The sequence below is a fragment of the Chenopodium album genome, chromosome 24 (genome assembly GCF_948465745.1).
Source record: "Chenopodium album chromosome 24, dcCheAlbu1.1, whole genome shotgun sequence".
NCBI classification, from domain to species: Eukaryota; Viridiplantae; Streptophyta; class Magnoliopsida; order Caryophyllales; family Amaranthaceae; genus Chenopodium; species Chenopodium album.
Window position 1 is genome coordinate 1519884 of NC_137857.1, and position 26631 is coordinate 1546514.

General features: G+C 36.0%; 2 protein-coding genes, 1 long non-coding RNA gene and 1 pseudogene across 6 annotated transcripts; 2 read left to right on the top strand and 2 right to left on the bottom strand.

Moving 5' to 3' along the window:
• Window positions 1-824: 824 nt before the first annotated feature.
• LOC145612244 (pentatricopeptide repeat-containing protein At4g18975, chloroplastic-like) lies at window positions 825-10358 on the bottom strand. 4 transcript variants are annotated; one of them, XM_081667622.1, is made up of 9 exons: window positions 10099-10358; window positions 9744-9818; window positions 9573-9650; window positions 8691-8804; window positions 4142-4285; window positions 3381-3593; window positions 1735-1939; window positions 1257-1299; window positions 825-1160 (listed from the first exon to the last, which is right to left on the bottom strand). In XM_081667622.1, exons 2-8 carry the CDS (start codon window positions 9768-9770, stop codon window positions 1262-1264), a joined length of 819 nt encoding a protein of 272 aa, XP_081523748.1. In that variant the 5' UTR covers window positions 9771-9818; window positions 10099-10358; the 3' UTR covers window positions 825-1160; window positions 1257-1261. The 4 variants fall into 4 exon arrangements, with proteins under 4 accessions (XP_081523748.1, XP_081523747.1, XP_081523749.1 ...); XM_081667621.1 differs by having other exon boundaries at window positions 1250-1299; XM_081667623.1 differs by having other exon boundaries at window positions 825-1299; window positions 9744-9798.
• Window positions 10359-10527: 169 nt separating this feature from the next.
• On the top strand, window positions 10528-15608 carry LOC145611947 (uncharacterized). The gene is made up of 4 exons (XR_014106496.1): window positions 10528-11349; window positions 14378-14432; window positions 14656-14839; window positions 14931-15608. It is a non-coding gene; the product is annotated as an uncharacterized LOC145611947 (long non-coding RNA).
• Window positions 15609-16843: 1235 nt separating this feature from the next.
• On the top strand, window positions 16844-23776 carry LOC145610174 (hexokinase-1-like). Its single transcript, XM_081665452.1, has 9 exons — window positions 16844-17491; window positions 19661-19811; window positions 19897-20079; window positions 20909-20983; window positions 21147-21302; window positions 21487-21585; window positions 21675-21805; window positions 22555-22636; window positions 22906-23776. Exons 1-9 carry the CDS (start codon window positions 17220-17222, stop codon window positions 23245-23247), a joined length of 1491 nt encoding a protein of 496 aa, XP_081521578.1. The 5' UTR covers window positions 16844-17219; the 3' UTR covers window positions 23248-23776.
• A 716-nt stretch (window positions 23777-24492) lies between these two features.
• On the bottom strand, window positions 24493-25736 carry LOC145611683 (putative 3-hydroxyisobutyrate dehydrogenase-like 1, mitochondrial pseudogene; annotated as a pseudogene).
• Window positions 25737-26631: the final 895 nt, after the last annotated feature.

Below are 26631 nucleotides of genomic sequence, written 5' to 3' on the forward strand. Positions count from 1 at the left end.
TTTTCCGCTAAACTTTGTCACTCTGGTCGCATGTATAAGGACTAAAAACTCGAATTTTATAATAATTGAACTAGATTTTTGGCCCGGGCGATCTCTCAAATTGTTACTTGTATGACAGTAGTAATGTATAAATTTCATGACTCAATCCTTATTTTACGAGTATTGATTTTTGTTTAGTACAAGTACATTGTCAATTTGTCATGTACTCCGTATTTATTTCATTTGCAATGATAAACGTGTAATATGATATAGTTTAATGAATTAAATGGAGTTAAGTGTCTAATGTTTAACTTTGAGATCACGAATTCAACTCTAAACATAAGAGAATAATCGATAAAGAAAGACAGGAGGTTGCGTAATTTTTCTATCAAAAACTCATCTTATAACTTTTAATCATTTTTACCTACCACCTTGTTCTAAATCCCTGGTTGCTTAGCTACCACCCTCACTGTTGGCACTTTTGGACCAAATAATTGCCACTAGACCACCATAAACCAGTGTTTCAACCAATGCTAACCACCTCAAACCTGACCCTACAACAGTACAACCTCACGCCTTGCTTCCGCCCACAAATGAAAATTGGATGATGGATGTAGGGTTGGTGCGGGTGCACTTTTGAAGATGTACTGTAGGTAGCAGCTCCGCAATGTCTTGATCATGTGGTGGCAACAACCCAGGGGGTATGACGACGTGTTCACATATCACATGTGGGTGCAATATGGGAGACGATTGTGGACTACTATGGGTGTTGTGGTGGTTGTTGAAAGGAAAGGGAGGGAGAATTGTACAAAAAAGATTATGTAAAAAATGCCTAATGAAACATTATCGTCCCATTGAAAAAAAAAAAAAAAACAAACAAAACAAAAAACAAAATTTCGAACACGTATCCTTGGCAATTTTAGATACCTTCCTAAGTTTAGCAAGTGATTTACTTCTTATTAGTTTGGACAAACTATTATTTTGGAACAAAGGATGTAATTTTGCTCAATAATTACAAAGATCATGGCTTTCAGAGCTTTCCTCATTGCACCAGTAGCCTGTGGAGGTTCTTCCACACTGTTTTCGTAACAATGTAACTTGTGCAGCATATTTATCTGAATATGAGTGTCACCGGAAAATAGTTGCAGACAGCAAACTTGGCTGACTTTCAATATACAAATCTGAAACAATAATTATATATCAGCACAAAGCTCATCAGTTCCTTCTACGTTCAATAATAGAAAGAGCTTAATAACAAGGGATAAGGCACCGGGTACTTGTTTCATGCTTTTGCACCTTTGGCAAGACTACTCTTACGTCCTGCAAAAATAACAGAGCATTTTAGAGAGCATATGATCGATGGATTCAATTCCTTCTCATAGCTAATTTTTAAGCTCTTATTACTTTTGCTGCTCGATAGATTTGCTTCCGCTATTTCTGTTTTATTTTCCTTCTTTTCTACATATACTAATCTCTAGCACCGTTTTGTATAGACATTCAGTTACGACATAAAACTAATTGATTCTAAATTCTCACTGACATATATGTATCATTGCTTAAGCTAGCATTTCAGATTATTCAGATACAGAAACATAAAACTATTTGATTCTTCCTGACATATATTTTCGAATTCTCATAGAGCGTATTTGCTCATTAATCATTGATCAGTCCAGTTCCCTTCCCTATTTCCCCCCTAACACATTAGGATAACCACCTTGTGTTAACTATAGAGACATAAAGGGCAAGAGTGCTCACCTGTCAAAGTTTTCTTCTTTCCGGACTTCACTCTATTTGATTTTAACTTGGACTCTTCACGAGTCTTGTTCAGAAGATAAGCATACTTTTCCATTAACTTCTCTTTGTCGTCCACCAAGCCCAGCAACTCATACGCGTCTGCTACCTTCTGTACTATTGACTTCTCTGGAGGTTTACGGTCAAAAGCCTCTAACCTTTTAAAGAGCTTCAAAGCAGAGGATTATTCATTAGCTCATCATGATAAAACAATGAGAGCAACAACCCTAATGAGGATCTTGCTCAGAATAAGTATGGGGATGAGAGCAGCATACATGTGCAATTATAATACTAGAACTCACATGTAACAAATTATTTGTGCATCGCTACAAATGTTGAGAACCTCTATTAAACAAAATGATAAATTAAGGTTTAAGAAAAGTACTTCGTATAATTTTCTCCAGAAATACATTCAACACACTTAAATTACAATGGTGAAGTGGATTTAATTTTCAATTTTTCACATAAACCTTTCTGAGATGCTGTTTTCGCAACACCACAACCATTACCACTACCATGGTCTATAACAGCAACTTTAATTTTTTTTACATATAATGGTAAATCCGAGTAATTGCCTGCAGGAGTCTGGTGGTTCAGCAGAGCTTATACAAGTTTGTGGCTACTTTACTATTTGGGTTCTCTGTGGATATTGTGGATATTAATGGAATTTTTAAAAGTTTGATGAAAATGGATCTTGCCCCAGGAGATCAAGCAACCTAGGCATTGGCATTCCTGTATCAATCTCTTTCAAACTTCAGGAAATTTCTCACACTAATCCTTATGGTCAGACTCAGTCAATTTTTAGTTAACTAAACAGACTTAAGGTGTGGCCGTAAAACTGCAGTACGGAGCAATGTGTGCATATCATTGTTCAAAAATCTTTAGATTAGAATGTAATTTCCAGGTAGGCGATTACTTGATTTACATTGAGTTTGTATCATACAATATTCGGACTATAACATGAGCTGACCATACCACACTATAACTGGTGGAAACTGACAAGAAACACTCAACAACACTATAACTGGTAAGGCGGTAACTTCCTTCAATCTCTTTCAAACTTCAGGAAATTTCTCTACACTAATCCTTATGGTCAGACTCAGTCAATTTCAGTTAACTAAACAGACTTGAGGTGTGGCCATAAAACTGCAGTACGGAGCAATGTGTGCATATCATGGTTCAAAAATCTTTAGATTAGAATTTCCAGGTAGGCAATTACTTGACTTACATTGAGTTTGTATCATACAGTATTCGGACTATAAAATGAGTTGACCATACCACACTATATCTGGTGGAAACTGACAAGAAACACTCAACTACACTATAACTGGTAAGGCGGTAACTTCCTTCAAGGTCAGACACAATCCACCCAAGTAAGACAATCGTCACTTTACAAAGCAAGTAATAGAGAGCACCAGGAAGGCAGGAATTAAATATCATGATACAGCAAAATTATCAGCTGATCAGTATTTGAATGTAGACGGAAAGCTTCCAGGGATCTTAATACTTTTGCAAATTTTCAAATTTTAGAACATCAACTGTGCAGTGATAAATGAAAAACGTTCATTGCATATTATTAAACAGAGGGGAAGCAAGAGAGAAAAAAGTACCTTGACAAGACGCTCCAACATATTATTTCGATGATAAATTGAAATCATGAGATGGCATGCTGGCCAAGGCACAGAATGAAGATTATTACCAATCTTCTTCATCCAGATATTATGAGCTTCCTCAGCCCTGTTGTCCATATCCAAAGCCCGTATCAGCTGCTGGTATGTTCCCACTGTGTTGCCTTGCCCTTTGCTTAACATCCATTTTAAAACCTTAAGAGTAGCACAAACAAGCCTCGTGAGCTTCTGAAGCAACAGACTGTAAATATAGAAACAAGGCCAAGATAAACTGCTAAATGCCAACAAACACTAGCCTTAAAATTTTCTCAGCCTCACAAGACATACTAGCTAGCTAACCATATAAACAGCAAACAGGTATTTGCAGTGAAATTATCAGAAACTTAGCTCATCTTTCAATTTCTAACACTGCATCAAGCTAGATAGTGATTAGTAGATACTTAGTATGACGCAATGAAGCAGAGATAAAGGATATATTTAAGGTACAATATACATATACTTTGTATATAGTATATTGTATTTCTAAACCTAGTATGAAACCCACCAAATTCTTTCCATATGGCTGACACGACACCAGCTTTTATTTTCCGACTTCATTACTTTAATTTAAACAGATAATCTTCAATATTCTGACAGGACACCAGCTTTTAATTTCTGGTTTTATATACTACTATATCCTTCCATTTTCTCCTCATACTCATCTAGAACAAGCACACCTACAAAAATACAAGTAATAGCAATACCTGTACAACTCTATGCCATTGTTGCTCCTTTTGTAGAACCAATAACACATTTTTAAGTGAAGCAATCGGAAAGTTCTGCTCCCATGCTACCCAAGCATCAAGTGTGCCATAGATTGCATCTTTACTGTCTTCCAGATCAAAAAGCTGCAAGCACAACAATATTCAGCTGATGTAGAGATAATACAGATGATTGGTCAAATATCAACCCTACCTACCCTTAAGCATTTAAAATCTCACAAGTAGTTAAAAAAAAAAAAAAAAAAATCAAAACATAACATTAGTAAAATTACAGCCAAGGGGAGAAAATCATATAAAGGTCAGAAGGGTATACTATAATGTTATAAGCCTAAAGCTTTGCATATATGTGATACAATCCCAATACAAGAGCCTTAGTAAAAGATATTAGAACCTTGCAGTTGATGAGATGATATAAATATTATCATATAGAGTTCTTCATAGGCTGTTCACTAGACATCTAGACATGTGGCTCAACTTGAACCTTACACTAGCAACTACCAGTAGAGCACAGATATAATGAGTCAGGAGAAGAGATAGAATTAGAAAACTGATTGCTAAGACTTGTTTCAACAAAGGCACAAAGCCAATAATTGCAGAGTAAACTATTTTTATCAGGAAGACATTTGACTGTCGATCCCTGTCCTTGTCTTCCTAAGGTAAAACCCTATCTAAACAATAGTTTTTTACATCATATAAGGGTAAATTAAGTTGGTTTCATGGCCAAACATAATTCTCAATGGAAGCCCTTTGTCACACACGTGACATGTTGCTTTATCGTGTACCTAGCCAATTTTGGCTGCGCCATTGACAATGTAAGGGAGCGAAAGGTTAGACCTTAGGAACTCAGTCTAAAAGTGTTGTATACCTTTACAGAGATGGCTTGAAGAGAAGGATTTTAGAAGGTTATTTTTACACTAGAAGACAAATGATAATGATAACTAATAATGGAGAAAACATCCAGCCCATAGGAACTCCCTTAACATCACTTAAACTCAAGTACTCAACTACTAGTGTCGCCACATGTGTATGGTCCAAGTTTCAATCTCAGACTTCTTATAAAACTTACATTTTTGGCCCCAAACTCCAATATAAATAGTATAATGTCCAGGTATCAACTATCAAACAAAAGTACTGAATGTGAAATGGAGAGTTTAAGCAGCATTATCTCCTTGGTATAAAAGACCAAACAAACAAATTTGAGAAATTAGCTCAGACTAAAATCTTTTTTCAATATGCTCCACTAATCTCAAGTTAAAGCACCACGCAAGCAATCCAGCTTGTTACACTGTTAAGCAAGCAGATAAGTAGACCCATACTTATTTGAAGTTAAGAGCTAATTTTCTTATCAAGATTCAGGAACCATATTTATAGTGGACATCATTTTCTGCACTTGCTAAGCATAATACTGTCATTGTTGTAACGCATTTGCATTCAGATTTCAAGACCAAAGTATGTTGGGTATTTCTGGAAGATGAGAGAAAATAATAAACAAATTAGTAAAGAATAAAAGGACCATCAAAATCGAATGAAGCCATTCCATAATAAAAAGGTAGAAATTCAAAGGGAGTTATGAGCTCACCTGTCAACAAAAAATAGCCAGATCACTTATAGGTTTATTTTCAATAGTGGTTAAAGGACACAGCTATAGTCCAGCTAACCCAGGCTCACAGCTCACAATCACAATGAGAAGAATAACTAAGAAACGTAGAAATCGAAAAAAAAAACCAAAGCTACAACCTATTTTAACATATAAAGTTGTTTTGAGCCATACATGACCATTAGTCAGTCGGATAAAAGCCCAAGGTAGCCAATGAAAGGAGGCGGACACAAAATCATCCATATTAATTGTTTAAAGGCAAAGTGGATGGTTCCAACCACTCAAATGGCCTCCTAGGGTGTTGTGGGTCCATAAGGAAACACCTCGACCACTTTTCTTTCCGGGTCCAAAAATGTAAAAATTTGACCAAAATTGAAGACTATAATCCACACTTTTTGACCAAAATTTGAGGTTTCGAGACCCAATGTTGAAAAATCTCGAGATTATAAGGGATGCATCCCGAGGTCATATAATGTTGGTTGGAACCATATATGACCACTAGTCGGTCCTATAAAGGCCCGTGGTGGCTTTGGGTTAATTAAGGGAGGCAAGTACGAAAATGGCTAAATTGACGGTTTGAAGGCAAAGTGGATGGTTCTAAGTTTCTAACCACCCAAATGCCCTTCCAAAGGTCATGGGAAGAACTTCGACCACTTTTCTTTCTAGGTCCGGAAAAGTCCAAATTTGTCCAAATTTGTCCAAAACAAAGGCTATATAATACACGAAATCGGACCAATTTCAAATGTTTCGGGATCAAGTGTCGAAAAATCACAAGAATGTATCCCAGGTCATGTAATGTTGTTTGGAATCATACGACTACTAGTTGGTCATATAAAGTCCAGTGGTGGCCTTTAGTTAATGAAGGGAGGTGAAAGTTTTAAATGGGTAAATTGGTTGTATAAAAGCAAAGTGGACAGTTACAAACTTCCAATAACCAAATATACATTGAGTCATTGACCCCTAACTGTCCAAAAGAGGGAGAAAGGCCTAAGCCTCCATCAGAATAAATAGGATTCAACTCCTTTTTCCATTAATTAAACCGCTTTTCGAATACTGTGAAAGAGCATCTACAAAATGAGTTACTAATAGGAAAGAGGAATATATAAAGCTTATCAGTGTAAGGAGAATATTTGCTTCAACTTCTAAGGATCTGATCTGAGTTCCCGCAAAATTCAGTCTCCTAAAATTCAACCAGATCTCAAAAAATCAAAAGAAAATGTAAATCAACCTCAGCCTAGTCCTAGTTCATTTTGCCTACAATGTGATCAAATCTAATAGAATTATTAGCATTACCGAAACCTCAATGCACTTTAATAGAAAGCAATATGACCACAGAACCAACTCTATTGACGGATTATAGCAACAACATTGCATTCTCATGCAGCAACAGTTCCAGATTTTCAAAAACTCTGTTGACTAATGTGAGCCCGTCGAGCACAAGGGGGTTATCACTTTACACTCAATGTTTAATTTCAATCCTTCGATCAAGTCATCAGGAGAAAACTAATTGTGACGATGTTGATCCTGAAACATTCATCAATAAAGAAGGTATAACTCCCATTTGAAGTTTTCTTTCTGACGCTAATAGAATAGGGAGACTCCAGCTTCTACTGTTACTTATGTTTTCTCATTTACATATTTTTTGTCCAACAATTGGAGATCCCATTTCTCTGCCAACCAAAGATATGCTTATTGGATTCTATATTTGAGTAGAAATCTATCAATCAATTTCCAACACAAAACGGCCAATAGCACTGAGCACCGTCTTAGACAAACTAATTGTCAGATTTATATGAATATCTTAATTATCAAGTATCAAATAAACCTACTTTTATGATGCAATAACATGTCACAAATGAGAAACAAAGCCCCTTCTAAACAATACAGTATACGCAGGAAAGCGTGCACAACTCAATAGATTTGTACAAGTTCAATTGGGAATTTTACGTCTTACCAAGAGCTTCAATAATTAACTTGCTATATACCCAGGAAAATAATAAGAGGACAAGGAAAAGGATACTCTGGAAGATCACTTTACTATATGAATCAAACAGTTTCAGAATAAATCTTCTAGCTTCATCAAACACATCAAATTCTGACACTTTATCCCACAACAAACTATAGTGGCTTCCCTCAAATCCCTACACAAGCATGCCAAACAGCCTACATGGGATGATCTGATCCCAACCAACCAAAAGACTAAGGACATGCTCCAATCTGATTTACAGCTAACCTTTAGATATCGCCATATCGGAACCGAATCACATGCCAGTAGATAATTACATCACATCCAAACAATTCATCGGAAGACAGGCTGAGAGACATGGAGATAAAATTATCAAGTTTACTAAATTTCTTTAGTTGAGAAAATGGGGTAGATCGTTGACTTTTAACAATCCCGTTGAATCAGTCGACATGTAGTGTCTAAGGTACAAGATTTGACCAGTAGGGAATTCCAAATAACTACAGTCACTAAAAGTGATGATGAATGTCAGGCTATGTATCAAGGAAGGTATGAGCAAGAATCTCATTTGAGAATCAAACAAGAAGAAATAAGGAATTATTCTAATACATAGGCATCAAATCTTGAGTTCAATTCATCTCTGTGGCAAGGAAAATATTCAACTTCCCTTGTATTGCGGAAACAACAAAGACGGGTGATGTATTAATAACAGTATCGACTATTGAGATGTTAATGGTAACATATTCAGTATTTTACATCTCACTAACTTATTCCAAAACATTCACTTCAGCTCTAATAGCTCATTGCAGAGCATGTTTGATTGATATTCAGGGGGATGTATGAGGGAATGAATTATATGCATCTATATCATTCACATGGAAAAATTATATCCTTAACAAATACAGCTCATTTTCTAGAAGTTCATATATATTGTCAATTAGAATAAGTAACCAACATAAAATAAAACTTACTGTCTTAGTCAGAAACTTCATCTTCTCTTTCCTGGTAATCTTCTGTCCTAAAAATAAATTATGATCATAGTCGTTTTCCTTTCCGATGTCGTTTGATGTCACCTGTCTCTGGCCCTAACAGCAAAAAGAAATAACTACTCAGAGAACATAGATATATATTGTTATTATAACAGGAATTAATTCAAAATGGATAGTAAAAGGAAAGACTCCATTCAAACATAAAAGGAAATATAATACTTAGTGCATGAGACTCCAACATAAAGTTAGGTTACGAAACTATAAAAGATTTGCTTGATCTCAGACTGGTAAGAATTAATACAAAAGAAGTACCCCAAGCGTGATATATAAATTGACATAACATAGTTATTTTTAAGCAATATATACAGATACATAGGGGTAGGGTAGTTCATAAAAAATGACATCATCACTCTTTTAAACATATCTAACAATTAACAAGTGACGTTGAATAAAGGCGGATGATCTTACATGTATAGGACTATAGGAATATAAGACACAGAAATGTCAAGGATGCAAGTAAATTCCTTATTAAGGGAAATTTTTTTGTGTGTGTGGAAGTAGAACTAAAGCTATGATCCTTGAAGGCCAACTATGTTAAGGAAGACTAATACGACATAGTTTACCGTGAAAAGAACACAAACAATAGAACACAGTAATAGCATTAACATTTCAATAACAGAATTTTTTTTCTTGAGAATTTTCTAAAAATCGTTCCGACACTAGTTTGCACTAGCTAAGCAATAAGATTATGAACTTTAGACCTCCCAAAATACCCCAACAGAATTCACACTAAATTGTCGCGATTGTATGCTAAAACAATGCTAAATCACACAAAAAAGAAGAATAATAAAGATAGCAATATACCTCAGCTTGGGGCATTGTACTGAACCACATTTTTGGGGCTTGACATCTAACCCTCCCAAGCTGTGAGCTGTGATTCAACTAAAAAAATAACACAATTTCACATTTATCAATACAATTCCTTTCCAAAAAAAATTGAAACTTATAAATTACTTAGGATTGTTATAGACTTACCACATATCGCGCTGCCAATCTCAACATCAGGGTCAGTGATTAACGAGCTTAACCCCTTTAAATTACAAGTAATTCCTGAAAAAGGATATTAGAATGCAATTTAAGCAATAATTTACAATGTAATTATCAATTACAAAGGAAAAGGGCAAATTTTTATCATGAAAATATGCATTAACTTCAGTTATTAACAATTGGGTACAACAAAACAAAGTTTATCAGAAAATAAATTCATCAAAACCACTGAAAATTAACCAAATTCAACACAACACCATAAAAATATATAATTTTTTGGTTTGCAAATTGATGCACCAAGAAATAGCTAATGCATAGTTTAAATTTAATTAAAAAAAATTACCTTTCTGATTCTAGAATGACGAATAGAAAGGGAAAAAATCAAACAAAAATGGCTACTTTTTCTTCTTTCATTCTTGAGTTGGACATTTATTGTTGTTTCCTTTGAATGAAGAAGATTGTTGATTGAAAATGAGTAGGTATAATCTATGTGCAAGTTCTAATTGTACAAAGCGCGCTAATTTCAAGCGGATTGAAAAGGGTTTTGAGTGTGTGGTGTGCTGAGGAAAATATTGAAGGCGCAGAAGAGGAAGTAAGGAGTACTGTCCGAGGTTATGTACTTATGTTCAAAGTTGGGCACAATTATACTCCTACCATCCTAAAAAAACAAAATACTCGGGTCAAAACTGACTCATACTCGATCACCCGAATTATAATTACGTGGCTTTTTGTAGTTAGTCAAAAGGTATGGTGTTACTTGGTGTGAGGAAATACGAGGCAATATAATGGAAATAATATATTAAGAGAAAAAAACACGATCTGTTTATAGAGGTGACAATCAGGTCGTTTGGATTGAGTTTGATTTAGATCATGAATAAAGTATAAAGAGAAAGAATAAATAAAACCGATGATCAAATTGGGCATCCATTGGCCATGCTTAAGAGTTAATTTGGTTACTCAATGTTAAAATACACAATGTTTTTTAAAAAATTGAAATTAGCTTAAAGTGACGATTATTAAATTATACCTCTTTCTTTTTCATACTGAAGTAAACAACAACTTCAAAGTGTTCACACCTTTTAATTACAAGATCTTTTTAATATCAAAAATGAGTTTTTTTTTTTTTTTCCTTTTTATAAAATCGAGTAGATTTTTAATTGCTTTCACCTACAGCGGGCAACAACACTAAAAAAAATTAACAAGTATAGAGCTGTCAAATCGGTTCTACAGTCTATAACATTATTTACATACAATCTCTATCAGTCTATCTAAGTGTCTATTTATGAGCATTGAAATGATGAATGCATAATTTATTTTCTAATCTGAATAATTTTTGTCGGATTATAGTTATATCGGGTTAGTTTTTAACAACCCACCTACAATAGGTGGGTAGCAATTTCAAAAAAGATGATTTGTCCCTATTATGTTGGGTTAGTTTTTAACAGCTCTACTGATAACTATTAGACCCACATTTTAACCCAAAGTAGATTATAGAGAGGAGGAAGTCTTTCATTTGTCCTGTCTCCTGACTGCTTGAGGGAAAGGCAATGGAGTCCGAATTGAAGAAAAGGAAGATCAACCCGCCACCTCGAAGGTAACCCTTCTCTATCTCTTTCTGCTTTCAATTCATTTGATGTCGATTTCGTGATTTCTGCGATAAATTCTAGTTGTATCATAGTGACAAAGATTGTTTCTTGCACCATAAATTGCGAGGAATACTATGGATGATTTTTTTGTTTTTTGGGGTTAAATGTGTAGCTTATGTAAATTGATTTATGGGGTTGAAAGAAAGTTGTTGTGGGTGTTGAAATTAATTGAAGAACCTGAACTTTGCCAATGAAATGAACTACAAGCAATATTTTGTTGGTTTTGTTGAGATAGTTTGGAATGTGTTTGAAGATAGGATTGTTTCACTCTTCTTAATAACTATGACATGAATTGATCTGGTATGCATGTTATGAAGTTTGAAGTGAATAGGTTTTTTCATTGGAAAAAGTTAGGGGAATAGGGAGGAAAGCAAAGTGGATGAATTCTTCGATTTAGGTACAACTTTGGATTAGGATGTGATATGGTGTAAGTTAAATTTTTTCGGTCTTTCGAGTTGATGGTTTATGAGTCGTGCATCTGGTTTTCGTGTGCCAGTGACTAGAAGTTAATTAATTTCCTAAGTTAAGACTTGGATAATTGGATTGGAGATTAGCTTTGGTGATGTTGCTATTATACTAATGAACATGTTTAAAAATCTTAATCGATAATTATTGTAGGAGAAATCATTGTTCGATAGGTTTGGTGCGTTGTTACTTTGGCTTAAGGACAAGGATCGTGGATGAGTAAATTTTATAGTTTGATAGTAATGATGATAATGATGTGTTCCAAAAGTTAAGACCAGGGCTGGTTGGCTATGTTATTAGATAATTGTTTGGTTTTCCAAGTTAGTTTTGGCCATGCTTGAATGTTTTTCTTCATTGTCTGGTGACAGATAATCTTTGGAGGAAATTTCTTTGCTTTGTATGGATTTTCTGGGTTTTCCTTTCGTTTTTTGAATTAGTTGCTAATTTGTTATTGTGCTTTGGTGGTACTGGATCGGCTAAGGAAAAGAGTTTAGTATTGCAATACTTTCATGACAATTATACGGTATCTAGTTATATATGGGTAGAATGGAGTTCATTTATTTTTTGAGACCCACCTTAACTTGCTGTGGGATAGGGAAATTTATCTAGCCTACTTATGGGTTTAGGGAAGCTGGGACTTTTTAGAATCAGTCCATTTAGAATCAAAGGAATTGGGTTTCTATATAGGAGTTCTTTCTGATCGAAGACATTTTGTCCTCTTATTCTTTAGCTCAATTGCACTACTGGACTAATATTAAATTTCTGTCCTTATCACAAATTAATTTCAACTTTGATTTCAGTAACTGCAAAGACTTTCCAAGGAAAGCTTGATGTGGGGCTGAGCTGCAAGTTCAACTGAAGTAAAAGCGTAGCAATGTCATTCTTGATCTAGAAGCTCCCTGTAAATTATGATTTATCGATTATATGTCTACATATAGTCTCCTCTGCAAGCTTCTTTTTGGTTAAGTTAAATGTTTTTCTTGCTCATTCTCTGGGAGGACAGGAGGGGTTTGTTGGTCTGGCTAATCTTAGAATCATCACATTATCATGAAGTGCTTTGCAGTTAACTTAGTTATCAGACATTTGTGTGATTCGTAAACTTTATGATCCATTATCGTTGATGCCATCTGTGTATTACCAGCCAGAACAGAGTAGCAAATTGTACTTGTAAGAATGGATTTACAGGACTTTATTAGGGAAATGCTTCAGAATTTTTTTATATTGAGATAATAAGTATTGACCCCATGGTGAGAATGTATCTTGCTTCTTTTCTTTTGGCTTTCAATCTCTCTTCCTTTTTTCACTTTTATTTTCATTTGGAAGAAGGGAATTGTTTTCATGAGATTGCCCTCGTCTTTTGCCTTCTGTTTGGAAATTCTGCTTACTTGATAAAACTTGAGGCAGAGATACTGGTCTTTGATTTGCACCCCTCTTCTGCCCCGTTTGCCCCATAGTTGAAAAGAAATTGTGTTGGCCTGTTATTGCATTATAATTGTTGCCAGAACTGCCTAATACTTGAAACAGTACATGACAACAGACAAGGATCCAATATATTGTCATCAAAAATCAGGCAGAACATAAAAAATTGTGACCTGAGATTAATGAACTCCAAGTCTTGCTGTAGATTGTCTCCAATACACAAAATCAAAAAAGAAAATCCCACTCAGTATGCCATAGGGACTTGAGATCCTGATTTCTTTGGAATGAGGAGAAATTTACAATGAAAACTATGATAAAATCATAGCTGAAATACCAGCACGGTAGCACCTCCCCTTAATGAATTTCCCATGTGAACTATGTGACGCTCTGTGTATGAAGACCTTCCTAACCAAACCTATTTACATGGAATGCTGTCTTCCTTGTAAGAAAAGCACTGTATTCTTTTGTCCGACCTACAGTCTAGAAGACCTTATTGAAAAGAAATTCAGATTTCGAAGGTCTCCCAATTCTATTCATCATCCATGTAGTACATCACTTGAATATATTTCAATTATAGCCTGGACTAGAACTAATTCTAGCGCTAATTAATGGAGCTTAAAGCCATGTCTGAAAAAGAATGAGTTTAGGTGGATTAGATTCCTGCACATCCTAAGGTTCATTATTTAATATCTATCCGACTGTAATGCGGATCTGTATTGTAACATAGAGCCTCTAGGGGGGCCTGCTAGACACTTATCACACTGATAGCCTTAAGCTGGACTAATTTTGTAGTTTTTGTCTTTCATTTGAAAGGATTTTGAAAATGATGTCATATTCCTGTTTGTCACTTTGCTGTATAGCCGTAGGCTAATTGCTTTTTTCCTTCTTGAAGTAGAAAACATAAATGAGATTAATGCATGCAAAACTATCATCAATCTTTGAAAAAAGAGTGAATTAATGCTCAAGAAAAGCAATTTTACCTTCCTCTTAGAAAATCCATGCTTCTTTGCACTGGAGTGATTTGTGTTACGAAAAATAAAAGCTGTTTCATACTTTCATTCATATTCTAATTCTGCTTGAATGTTACTGCAGGGTCATATCTCCATCTCCTACAACAAAAGAAGCATTATCTAAAGATAGTTCAATGGTATGTGGACCATTTATGCTATTTTAAGCTCCTGAAAACAATTTGGACTTAATAATGCAATTGACAACTTTTAACATGCTAATTAGTCGGTATGTGGACCATTATGCTATTTTAAGTTCATGAAAAAAAAAAGGACTTTCTATTGTCATAGAAATTGTTTGTCATGTCTTAATTATTTTGATAACGTGCAATGATTCACTTTGTTCCATGACTGTTTATGTAGGCTGCTGGAAACCCATTCAGCATTCAGCAGGCAAGAAATTATGCTGTAGCACAAGCACAACAAGAGGGCTGCACTGCCAATTTCCGGATATTTGATTCACCATTCGGAAACTTTCTGATTCCAGTTATACCAACTCGCGCAGAACTTTCTGGATGATTCTGTCATTTTGCCAATCCAATTGAAGGTGCTGTCTGCTCTTAAATCCCTATGATACACTGTCTTGTTGCTTACAAGTTGCGTCATTATAAGACTAGTGCCTCTGTGCTATGCTACAGGCCTTATCGAGTTATCGATACATAATGATCATAAGAAGCAGACTGTCCTATGAAATCAATTCATCTCTTCCTAGAATGCTCAACTTGCAGCTCAAAACAAACACTCTCTACAGTCTACACACACAGATTATGGAATGAAGAGGAAACCCTTTCGACGTGGCAACCCCCGCTATGTGGGCTGATTACAGCCCATCAGGATTAGTGTAAAAAGAAGGCCCAAGAATCATGGGCACCTCATGGGCAGATGAATATTTGTTGACATACAAAGCTTCCAATTTGATATTTTTGCTTGGAATTTTTATATTTTTCCTTTGGATGGATGATTGATGTGGTGGTAGCTTACATGTTCTTTTCGTTACATGTGCCAAATTTCATCATCAATTTGTCTTGAAATCAAAAATCAATCAGATTCCCCAAATATCCTCTTTTGGACCACTCTATTTCTCCATTTATTTTCTTTTATAATTTCCTCCCATTGTATGGCAAAATCATAAGACTATGTTTTTCTTAACTGTCCTAGTGGAAAATAGGTGGGTCCAAGTTCTAATTCCAATTGTTTTTATGATGTGATGTATTATCATATTATCATTCAATGCTATGCTTTACAAAAAATAGGTAATTGTCCATATTGATGTGATAAATTGTGGATATGGACTGCACAAGGTCTGATTTTTCTTTGCTTATCATTTTTTCTAAGAAACAATGGTTCATCTTTACTCAAGATTGCAATCAAACATGTCAAAAGTTGTAAAATAAATAATTTAAGGGGGTATTTTTATTTACATGATTTTATTTGTTAAAACTTATTTTATCTAAATTTATTTGTATTTATTAACTCTTATCTGTACTTATTTTTCCTAAATTTATCTTACTTGAACTTATATTGTTTAACTGAGAGGTAATACTCTAATGTTGTTTTTGTTAGAGGTGTAAAAAATGGGGTTTTTTTGAACTAAAACGATGATTTGATTTTTATCTTAGCTAACATGGCAACTTAATCATGGTGCATGCTTTCTAATCCTATACCAAACAATATAAAGACATAATACTATTACATGGTATGAACAAAACTTTGGTGTTAATGAGTAAATAATTGACAATTACTAAAGTTTGTTTAGCCTTTTTAATAAATTTTGCAATCGTATATAGATAACATTGGTAAAGGGGTGAAAGACAACAAAAATAAAGAAAAAGGAGGGGAGAGAGCACTTGATTTTTAAAAAGGAAAATGAAATGAGATTCCTATTTCATCTATCCATCACTCTCCTCCTTTCTTTATCTTCAAATTCTATAATGTCATTACTCATTAGGTCGTGTTTTGCTCGATTTATTTCAAACAAAATAAATTTTGTTTTAGACAAGTTCATATAATTATATACTTTATGTACTAAGGTCGAACAAAATAAATTATATTTAGCATAGCCTTAAACCCTTAGTGTACTTATCAATATTCTAAGATTCGAGTTGAAAGAAAACTAAACTTATCATCTCTATCGAATCGTTAATTTTACGCTTATCCAATGCATAACTTCATTATTAATACTTTATAAAATTTTCTATAAGTTAAATAATACGGAGTAAAGAAAAATCTTGCATAGCTATGTTTTTTCCAGAAATATAAACCGACTATCCTAGTCAAAATAGAACGTATAAGATGTTGCTAAAGTCAAAATATTGCAATTAAATAAAACGATGAAGTATGTTTAATTTTAAGGTTACATGTAGCTTTATAACCAACAACTACTTTAAATCAACTAATACTTCATCTTAAGGTTGTTGGTTCCATCTTAAACTCGAGATAATGCAGATTAGTCAGAATCTAGTAGATAAATGACGAAACACTTCTCGCTCCCATAGTATAAAAACACCATTCTAGGCATTATGATTCATCCTCTACAAAGAAAAAACAAACACTCTTTTCCCAAAAATCTCCCAAAAAAAATACAAAAATTAAATGAAAATTATAAATCTTAAATCCTAAATAAAGAGCTAAAAGTTAAGACCACCTCAAGGCAAAGCTCCGGTTAAATCGGTCCCTCCAAAAAAAAAAAAAAAATCATCTGAATTTCCCAATCAATTTTACCCGGATCTACTCATCTCATTTTTCTCTCTCATCCATTTTTCAATCAAGATTGCATCTTGAGCAGAAAGAAAGAAAACCCAATTTCCCAACATGCTCAATTAATCCAAATTTGTATCCATTGTTAATTATTTTTAGAGAGAAAAAGTAAATTAATTGTACAACACCCATCAAATTGAGTGAAGTTTAGAGAGAGAAAATTGAAAAAAATGAGGAAAGCAGCGGTGGGGGTGGCGGTGATAGGTGCGGCGGCGGTGTGTGTGGCGGCGGCGGTGGTGGTTCGACAAAGGATGAAGAGTTCAAGAAAGTGGGGTCGTGTAATGGCTATACTTAAGGAGCTTGATGACAAGTGTGGGACCCCTTTGGGTAAGCTTAGACAGGTTGCTGATGCTATGACTGTTGAGATGCATGCTGGTCTTGCATCTGAAGGAGGTTCTAAGCTTAAGATGCTTATCAGCTATGTTGATAATCTTCCAACCGGGTTCGTCTTTTGATTTGATTTTCTTTAGTTTTTGGTTCAGATTGTGTTTTTGATTGATATTTGGTGTTTTTGATTGATTATGTTAAATGGGTTGTTTTGTTTTTTTGGATGAAATTATTTTAGTGGGTTTTGAGTTGTTTGTTTTACTCTTTAATGATCTAATTGTTTGTTATAGGATATGGTAATTAATTTGATATTTTTTATGTTATGATTGTTTTGAGGGTTATGTTTAGCTTAATTGGGGTTGTTAGTTGTTAGATGGAGGATTATTGTTGGTTTGATTGAGTAATTGATCTATTTTTGTGAGTTTTTTTTAGTGGATTTTATTGTTGGAAATGGTTGGTAGATGTAAATTATGTGGATTTCATTATTGGTTTGAGCATTGTTGGCTAATCAATGACCAGTGTGAATGGTGTCAATACCCCCACTGGGAAAAAAGGTGTCACCTTTTCCCCCGCCGGAGGATACTCTGGTTCCGGGTTCTTGCTTTGCCACCTCTAGTCCATCGATTGGCGAAGAAAAGATATAAAATTGGCTTCTTTTGGAAGTTTGCTTTACTTGTTTTTCACTCCTGATTGTTATGTTGCTTAGTATTGGTTATCTGAGTTGTGATTCTTCCTGATCAAGCGTTATGGTTGGTTATATGAATTGGCTTGCAACGTTGCAGAGGGTAGATTTTGGGGAGAATATGGTGGGATGTCATTAGAGTAGCAAAGACAATAAATTTTATTAAGTGTATGTTGTTAGGCGTACGCAATTGTAAGTCAATGTTTTAAGTTCTGTAACTGGATCATGTCTGATATCAGCATCTGATTGAGTGTTCATCTATGTAGATGAGCTTAACAATTTCTATGTACCATTGAATCTTCAGTAGCTGCCATTTTCATGGAGATGAACATCAAAACATTTGTCATATTTTGTGATCCTTCTTAATAGTTGCTGAACTATGCTACAGTAGTTTCTTTAATTTCACAAGTGATTCACTTGTTCAGTATTAATGTTGAACTTTTACGTACTCTTTTCTTAAAAGGTTTTTATTAACAAAATAATTTGGATGTCCCAAAAGTTTAGCCTTTTTATATACGTATGGAGTAGTTGAAATTGTCTCCTTTTTTATTTCGTCCCCACTTCCATAGTATATTCATTTGGGTTAGTGGAAGAGTGTTATGGTTGTCTACTCCCACCATTTCTTATTAGTTGAACATCTAACATTTCTTATTTCATATTAATTTTCACTTAAACACCAATGCATTATTTCTTGTTAGATTGAAATATTAATGCAAATTATGCAATACAACTCCCCAATATGTGAGCATACCTGAAAATAAATGTATTAACAATAAAGGAAGAATCTTGCAGCTTGCCATTTTCTTAACATAACATGTGCCTTCTTCAAAAGTGGTTATGGGCCTGGTGATTACAACTACCAGCCTTAAAATTATCTAAGTGGAGGGTGTTAGTGACAACTAAAGGAATCGATAAAACAGATATCTGGATATAAATATGGGATCATTTTTAAAACAAAAGGACAATTTCCTTTAAGATTGTGATTTGGAGGTTAACATGGTGTATTATTCTAAAGTAAAGGGGAGGATCCTTCTTAAATCGTTCTGCTTAAGAATAGGTTTAGACTTTAGATTGCTCGATTAGAAGGAAATCCTTTTTTGAAGGGGATCATTTACACAAAATAGATTAATGTGAAATTGATTTGGTCAAGTGGTTCACTAATTCACTTCTTTTCCCTACCTCACATAACCTTTATTTGTCAACCACTTCTGAGAAAGATAGGGTGTGCATATTTCACACTATGCAACCCATGGAATTTTAGTGGGTAGCTTTATTGGAATGGGGATATTGAGTTTCAAGCATGCATGCATGAGAAACATTGATAATACAAGCTGTGTACATTCAAAAGGCAAGTACTGTTAGAATGATTGTTTCCAACTGTAAACTGGGAACTGTTGTTTTCTCTTTGTCAATATAGGTTTGAAATATGTTTTCAAATTCAAACCCTATTTGTGATTTATTATTTTCATAGTGCTCTTTTCTAGTATATGATTATTGGGTTTGCTCATTCCTGGGTTAAGGTAACAGCTAATCTGAAATTATTTTTTGTGTTTGGCCAAGACATGGTCTAAATCCCCTAATATTTTTTCTTCCTTTTTCTAGGGACGAGCATGGATTGTTTTATGCATTAGATCTTGGTGGCACCAACTTCCGAGTGCTTCGAGTGAAGTTGGGTGGCAAAGAACATCGTGTTGTCCAACAAGAATTTGACGAAGTATCAATCCCACCTGAGTTGATGGTTGGGACATCAGAAGTAAGTTGATTTAGCTCATACATAAACTATTTTACCATTCCTTCCTTGATTTGTGTCTAAAGTTTGTAAAATGTGGTGATTTCAGCAACTGTTTGACTACATAGCTGAGGCCCTTACTAAATTCGTTGCAACGGAAGGTGAAGGCCTACATCCTGAACCCAATAAGCAGAGAGAGTTGGGATTTACCTTCTCTTTTCCAGTAAAGCAGACATCGATTGCATCAGGGACCCTTATAAGATGGACCAAGGGTTTTAAAATAGAAGATGCAGTTAGTCTCTCTCTCTCTCTCTCTTATGCTTTCCAATATGAAAGTCAGAATACATGTTCTATGCTGCTATACACTTATTCTATTATCATAATGATCGTCATCGACTTCTTTTCAAAACCTGCATTCATGATCAGTACCTGAAAATTATCCCCAAATCCTTTATAATTTAATTGGACATAAATGTTTAACTTTTGAATTAACTTAGACTAGCAATTGGAAGACTCTTAAAAGTGGGGTAAACTAAAGTTCAGTTAGTGTGGAGAGAGTATAGAGTGTTGCTAAGTTCAGATTTCGGGTTTCAGTTGATTTATTTTTTACTGCTAAACATCATTGGGTCATTTAAAATACAGTTGCCGGTGCGAACACTCACTCGATAATTTTCTGACAATCTTTGTACTTGGTTTCATCAGGGATGGTTGTGAAGATAGAGTTATTTATTTTAATCTGTGATTGCTGCATACTTGCCAAATTGCACTACAATTACTTTTCTTCTTTGATTCTGAAATCCCAGAAACAGTAGATTTGTTCCTTAAGTCAGTATTGTAAATACCAAAGTTCCAAATTTCCATCTCTGGTAACAACCATGAGACTAATACACTACGTAACTCCTTTCTGCAAGCAAATATCTTAGGCACTTATATGTCTGAAACCTGCTGCTGTTGAGGATATTGTGCTCTATTTTATTTTTTTAAAAGTTCAACTGGATTACACACAAATGTTCTGAAAATGTTCTGTGATTTTTAAGTCCATCACATTACTTGAGTTGCAATAATGAATTTATTGATTCTCCATGGTTGCTTATTCGTTCTTCCTGGGGGATATCACATAGGTTGGTGAAGATGTGGTGGCAGAATTAACCAAGGCCATGCAAAGAAAGGGTGTAGATATGCGTGTGACAGCTTTGGTAAGTTTTCAGCTTGATATTTTCCTTGATTTTTAAAGTATGTTTTACAATGCCATCTGACAAACCTTTGTATTTACATCCTCCTCAGTCCTCCATCAGTACTCAGTAGATATTCTAAACTTATTGTATATTTGTGACCTTTTTACCTTCAATTATGGTTTAGGTCAATGATACAGTTGGAACCTTAGCTGGAGGTAGATACCATAAAGAAGATGTAATTGCTGCTGTTATATTGGGTACTGGAACAAATGCAGCTTATGTTGAACGTGCTAGTGCAATTCCCAAGTGGCATGGCTCTTTGCCCAAATCAGGGGAGATGGTAAGCCTTTTTCGCTATCCTCAAATGTTATTCTTTTCAACATCCAAATTTATCATCTTCTTTTTCTGGTTGTCTTCTCTTTATCTATTTTGGCTCCTATATTCCTCTCACAAGGAGTTGCAGGATACTTTTGCGTGATTTGCAACTCTAAACATTCAGGCATTTTTTTGTACTTTGTCTATAGGTTATTAACATGGAGTGGGGCAATTTCCGTTCATCACATTTACCTTTGACCGAATATGACATAGCACTAGATGAAGAAAGTTTGAATCCTGGTGAACAGGTGAGATTTCTGTTGTTTTCCTTTCATTTTGTTCCTGACTTTTTAACTTACCAACTGCAAACAATAACCATTATCTCTGAGTCTGACAGATATATGAGAAATTGATATCTGGAATGTACTTGGGGGAGATTGTGCGAAGAGTCTTGTATAGGATGGCGGATGAGGCCGGCCTTTTCGGTGATACAGTCCCACCAAAATTGAGTACTCCATTCATCTTAAGGTACATTTTCTAGTCTTGTGTTGGGTGTAGTACGGAGTATCACTTAATATTTGCTTGTTGATGGATTAAATAAGTTATTATTTGTGGATTTGGCATGTGTTTGTAACCCATCAATTTTTTTTTTGCACAATAGCCATAATAGTGACTGCTAAGCTACCAAACATCAATATTAGTATCTTTCAATATTGAAAGTTTATCAAGTCTTCTTACTTTGTTGCACAAAACTCTAGACTTCAATCAATAATCTTTAGGGAACAAAGTAGTCGTGAGTTCTGACTTCAACAATTTTACTGCAACTTTTGTGCTTAAAAAGCAAGAGATTCTTTCTACCTATGTGATAGCAGATAACATGACAATCTGGCTTACCAAATTTCATTGATGTTGTATGACCTTGGCTGTTCCCCCACCAACTCTTCCCTTGTTTGATGCTGTTTCTTCCTAGTGATTGTAATTTCACTAACTTGGGCATCTTCATATTTGTAAGATCTTAATGAAGAACACAAATATTTTATTTGTACTAACATACTCCCCACCAAGTTGGTCCAATATTAAAAATGATGAAACCTAGGAGACATACATTTATAATATAACTTACATCTGGCACAATCAAATTTCTAATATATATTGACGTTTTAACTGTATATATTGTCATCATGATTCATGAAGCAATTTTGTTCTTGTTGACAAGAAATTTTCTCCGACTTTTACCTCATATGTTTGAATCATTATTACTCTCTTTATTTTGGCAGGACACCAGACATGTCTGCCATGCATCATGATACATCCGCTGATCTTAAAGTTGTTGCAAGCAAACTGAAGGACGTCCTAGGGGTAATGCACTTTGGCCACTGCTTGCATCTCCTTGACCTTTTTAGCATTGTTCATTTATTTGCTTGGAAATGTCCCTGTCCTTGAGTTTATTTTGTGAACTTGTCAATCTTGATTTTTTTTTTTTTTAAAAAAAAAAATTGTTATGGATCCACTGAATGGCTTGGTGCTTTTGTCTAAATATTTAGTAATTATTGCTGAGAATTGAAAGTTGCTTATATGCTAGTAATGTTGCACGCCATAATATGCTTCTTCTTCTTCTTCCATCACAGATACCAAGTTCATCATTGAAGGTGAGAAAGATTGTAGTTGATGTTTGTGACGTCATTGCTTCTCGTGGAGCCTGCCTTTCTGCAGCTGGGATTTTGGGCATTATTAAGAAACTAGGGAGAGACACGTTGAAGCAAGGTGAAAATCAGAAGTCTGTGATTGCATTAGACGGAGGTTTGTTTGAGCACTATGCCAAATTCCGGGAGTGCATGGAAGACTCTTTAAAGGAGCTACTAGGTGATGAAGTCGCTGAAACCGTTATAGTTGAGCACTCAAATGATGGATCAGGCATTGGGGCTGCCCTTCTGGCAGCGTCCCATTCCCAATACCTTGAGGAGGAATAAGAGTGTAGATGGGGCAGCTTTAGGTACTAAGAAATGCCACAAATGATCTTATATACTCAATTTTGTACAACTTTTGCTTTGTAATACTTTCTCAAGCTCTTAGATCTTAGAGATCGTGGCAATTTGTTTATTTAGACTTTGCTGCCCCTGTGAAGAATAAAATCTGGCAACATGGGCTCTGCTTGCTGCATGAAAAAAATGGCATGAAGCTCATTGTTCTGCCCTTTTCTGAGGGTTGTACATTTCAAGTCGGGGTCAAGTGTTGCTATTTTCGAGATTTGGCCTGAAAATGTCGTCCTGGCCATAGTGCAAAGAAGGGCAAATAAGATCTCTGTCATTTTTCTCTGTAGCTGCAATTCAGCAGGAAACTTTTCTTGCTCCCAATTGATATTTGTTAGTTTTAATTAGCTTTGTCAAAGCTCTATAGAGTTGAGCCTTGATCATATTTACTCATTATCACTTGTTTAAAACCTGTACTAATGTGCAAGTGTCGAAAATTTAAGTGCAATAAAAATGAAATTGATTATTATTATTGAAGCCGTTCTACTTACCACTGAGTCCACTGACTGATCAAATGGAAAGAATATTGACAACAGCAAGAAATTTTGTTCTTTTTTTTTTTATAGAAGATTAGCACTTCATTAATTAGAGGACATCAGGTCCGGAAGTATAAGGGGAGATTTCGCTTGGGTAATGATTCACCCAAACCTGTTCAACTCCATATGGTACAAATCTCGCTAGGTGGTGAGCAACAAAATCACCCTAAAGGTGGAAGCTTTCTCTAGTCGATTCATAACAACTTGATAGTCCGACTCCACTACGATCTCCTTAAGCTCATATCTTTTGCAAAGCCTGATTCCAAAGAGTATTGCCATACATTCTGCAATATCAGGAGACCACTCACCACAAACTCTTCTAGTTCCAGAAAAAATAACATTACCAAGAGCATCTCTAGCCACTGCACCAAGCCCTACCCAACCTCCCTCAATAATCGCAGCATCGCAATTGATTTTCACCAGCAAATCGGCGGTGGCAGCCGCCTCTTAGGACTCCTCTTCTTCAAGCTCTGCTTCTTCCCATCGACTTTACTAGTATACAAATTATATTCAGCCACCAACCTTTTACTTCTGTCAATTATCACATAATACAGAGTGATCTTGTTGTCTACTAGACAGTAAGAAAATAAACTAATCAATCCACAAAACAAAGCATGATATGTTCATGAGTCTAATCAACACACAAAAATAAGCAAAAATTGAAAGATTTGAATTGCAGCAAATTTTTACAAACCCAAATGTGACTGCATTGCATAACACCAATTCATCCATACATAATTATTAATTACATACAGCCATTATTCACCACACATGAAAGCACGGATACATTCTAATTACAACGAACCTCTCTAATTACTCGAACCTGACCCCAAACCCGAACTCGAGTCCAACGACACATTATTAAGCCTCTCAAGAGCCAAAACAAGAGCTTGAGTACCCAACCCACCTTCCCCATAAGCCTTAAGTGACAAATACAATTGATGAGCTAACCCTAACCCAGGCAAACTAATCCCCATTTTCTCACACTCCTTAACACAAATCCCTAAATCCTTAACAAAATGATCAACATAAAACCCAGCTTCAAAATCCCTCTTCAAAATCCTCCCACCATACAATTCCAGACTCTTCGAACCCGCAGCCCCTTTCGATATTGCCTCCAAGAACAACGACAAATCCAATTTCGCTTTATGCGCGTAAATCATCCCTTCGATCAATCCCACCATTGTTGACGCAATCGTAATCTGGTTCGCCAACTTCGCCGATTGCCCTTTTCCGGGCCCACCCATGTAGTATGTGGACCCCATGAGAGAGAGAAGAGGAGAGAGAGAGTCGACGATTTCTGGGTCGCCTCCGGCGAAGATGGAGAGAGTACCGGCGCGTGCGCCACGGTCTCCGCCGGAGACCGGCGCGTCGACGGAGGAGCAAGATTTAGCGACGGCGGAGGAGGAGATTTCGACGGCGAGAGAGGGGTCGGAGGTAGTCATGTCGACGAGGATTCCGCCTGGTCGTAGGAGAGAGAGGACGTCGGAGGTGACGGATTTGACGTCGGAAGGGAAGCCGACGATGGTGAAAACGACGTCGGATTGAGCGGCGACTTCGGAAGGAGAGGTGGCTAAGTGGGCCCCTTGGTCTAGTAATGGTTGGGCTTTGGAGATGGTGCGGTTGAAGACGGTGAGGTTGTAGCCGGCTTTGAGGATGTGGGCGCACATGGACCGGCCCATTACGCCGGTTCCGATCCAGCCCACTTTGGTGGTGGAGGGGGAAACGGGTTCGGGTTTGGGTTGGGTTGACATGGGGTGGGTTTGGAGGAGAGAGAAAGTTGTAGTGTTGAGAATGAGTTGAGTAAGTGTGACCACCGCATTTAGGATTTCCCAGTTGATTTTATCTTGTGTTTTGAGGGTCTTATTTCTTGCTTCTTTTGGCCACATTAACTAATTTTACGGAGTACGTTAGTTTAATTTTTGACATAAATAATGAGAATTTCTCACATACGACCTATAATTAACTTCGTAATGTTATTCGTATGGACATTGACAATCTCTAAATTAGTTTTGTTGGTCAATGTGAATTACATCTACGAAATAGCTCAAGTGGTACTAATTAACTTTTTGCTCAACCTAATACATTCAAGATTCAAGTTTTAATTAAAACAGAAATACTAAAACATCGGAGTACTCGAATCATCGACCTTCAAGTATGTAACTACTTCCGTCGTCCTTTTTCCCACTACCAAACCATGTCTGAAAAAACCCTGATGACGAACCAACCTCCTCTTGAACCGGAATTGGAACCAGAACCGGAACGTGTCCCTCATTAGCATTATTCAACTCTGGCGCCACACGTGCATTAAACAGCATAAGCCCTTCTCCAAGCCCCATTAGTAACGCAGTAGTGACGAAAGCTTTCATGACAGGGCCAGACCCTTGTCGAAGAGCGAGTATCGCGCTAGCCGAGGCCCCGGCAATGATGGTGTTCCACGGGTCTTCCTTACGACGGAGGTGGGCAGCAGCACAGTCAACAGCACTGAAGAGAGACATCCACACCGCGAAAGACCCTGCTGTTCGAGGAGCACGCATGCGCACGTAGTCTACAGCGCCACTGATGCGGGAGCCCCTTGGCATTGTACATACCCCCTTAAAGAAGTGGTAGGGGACGCTGCCTAGTGCACCTATTGCGAAACCGGTGCCGGCTTCTTGGAGGATTCTGTCGGTGTTGTTGGGTGATCTATCATAACCTGCCATGATCAAATTCAAGAATTCAACGAAATTTAAGGGATTTAGAGTTTTTGTAATTTTTGTGAGAGGTTAAGGTGTTTTTATAATATAAG

Coding starts and splice junctions, on each gene's coding strand:
- LOC145612244 (XM_081667623.1), bottom strand. CDS start 9,770: ATGTTGAGATTGGCAGCGCGATATGTG. Junction 9,651..9,743: donor GATTGGCAGCGCGATATGTG/GTAAGTCTATAA, acceptor TTATTTTTTTAG/TTGAATCACAGCTCACAGCT. Junction 1,300..1,734: donor AAAGAAGAAAACTTTGACAG/GTGAGCACTCTT, acceptor TTATTTTTGCAG/GACGTAAGAGTAGTCTTGCC.
- LOC145610174 (XM_081665452.1), top strand. CDS start 17,220: ATGAGGAAAGCAGCGGTGGGGGTGGCGGTGATAGGTGCGGCGGCGGTG. Junction 20,984..21,146: donor ATATGCGTGTGACAGCTTTG/GTAAGTTTTCAG, acceptor ATTATGGTTTAG/GTCAATGATACAGTTGGAAC. Junction 21,806..22,554: donor AGTACTCCATTCATCTTAAG/GTACATTTTCTA, acceptor TTATTTTGGCAG/GACACCAGACATGTCTGCCA.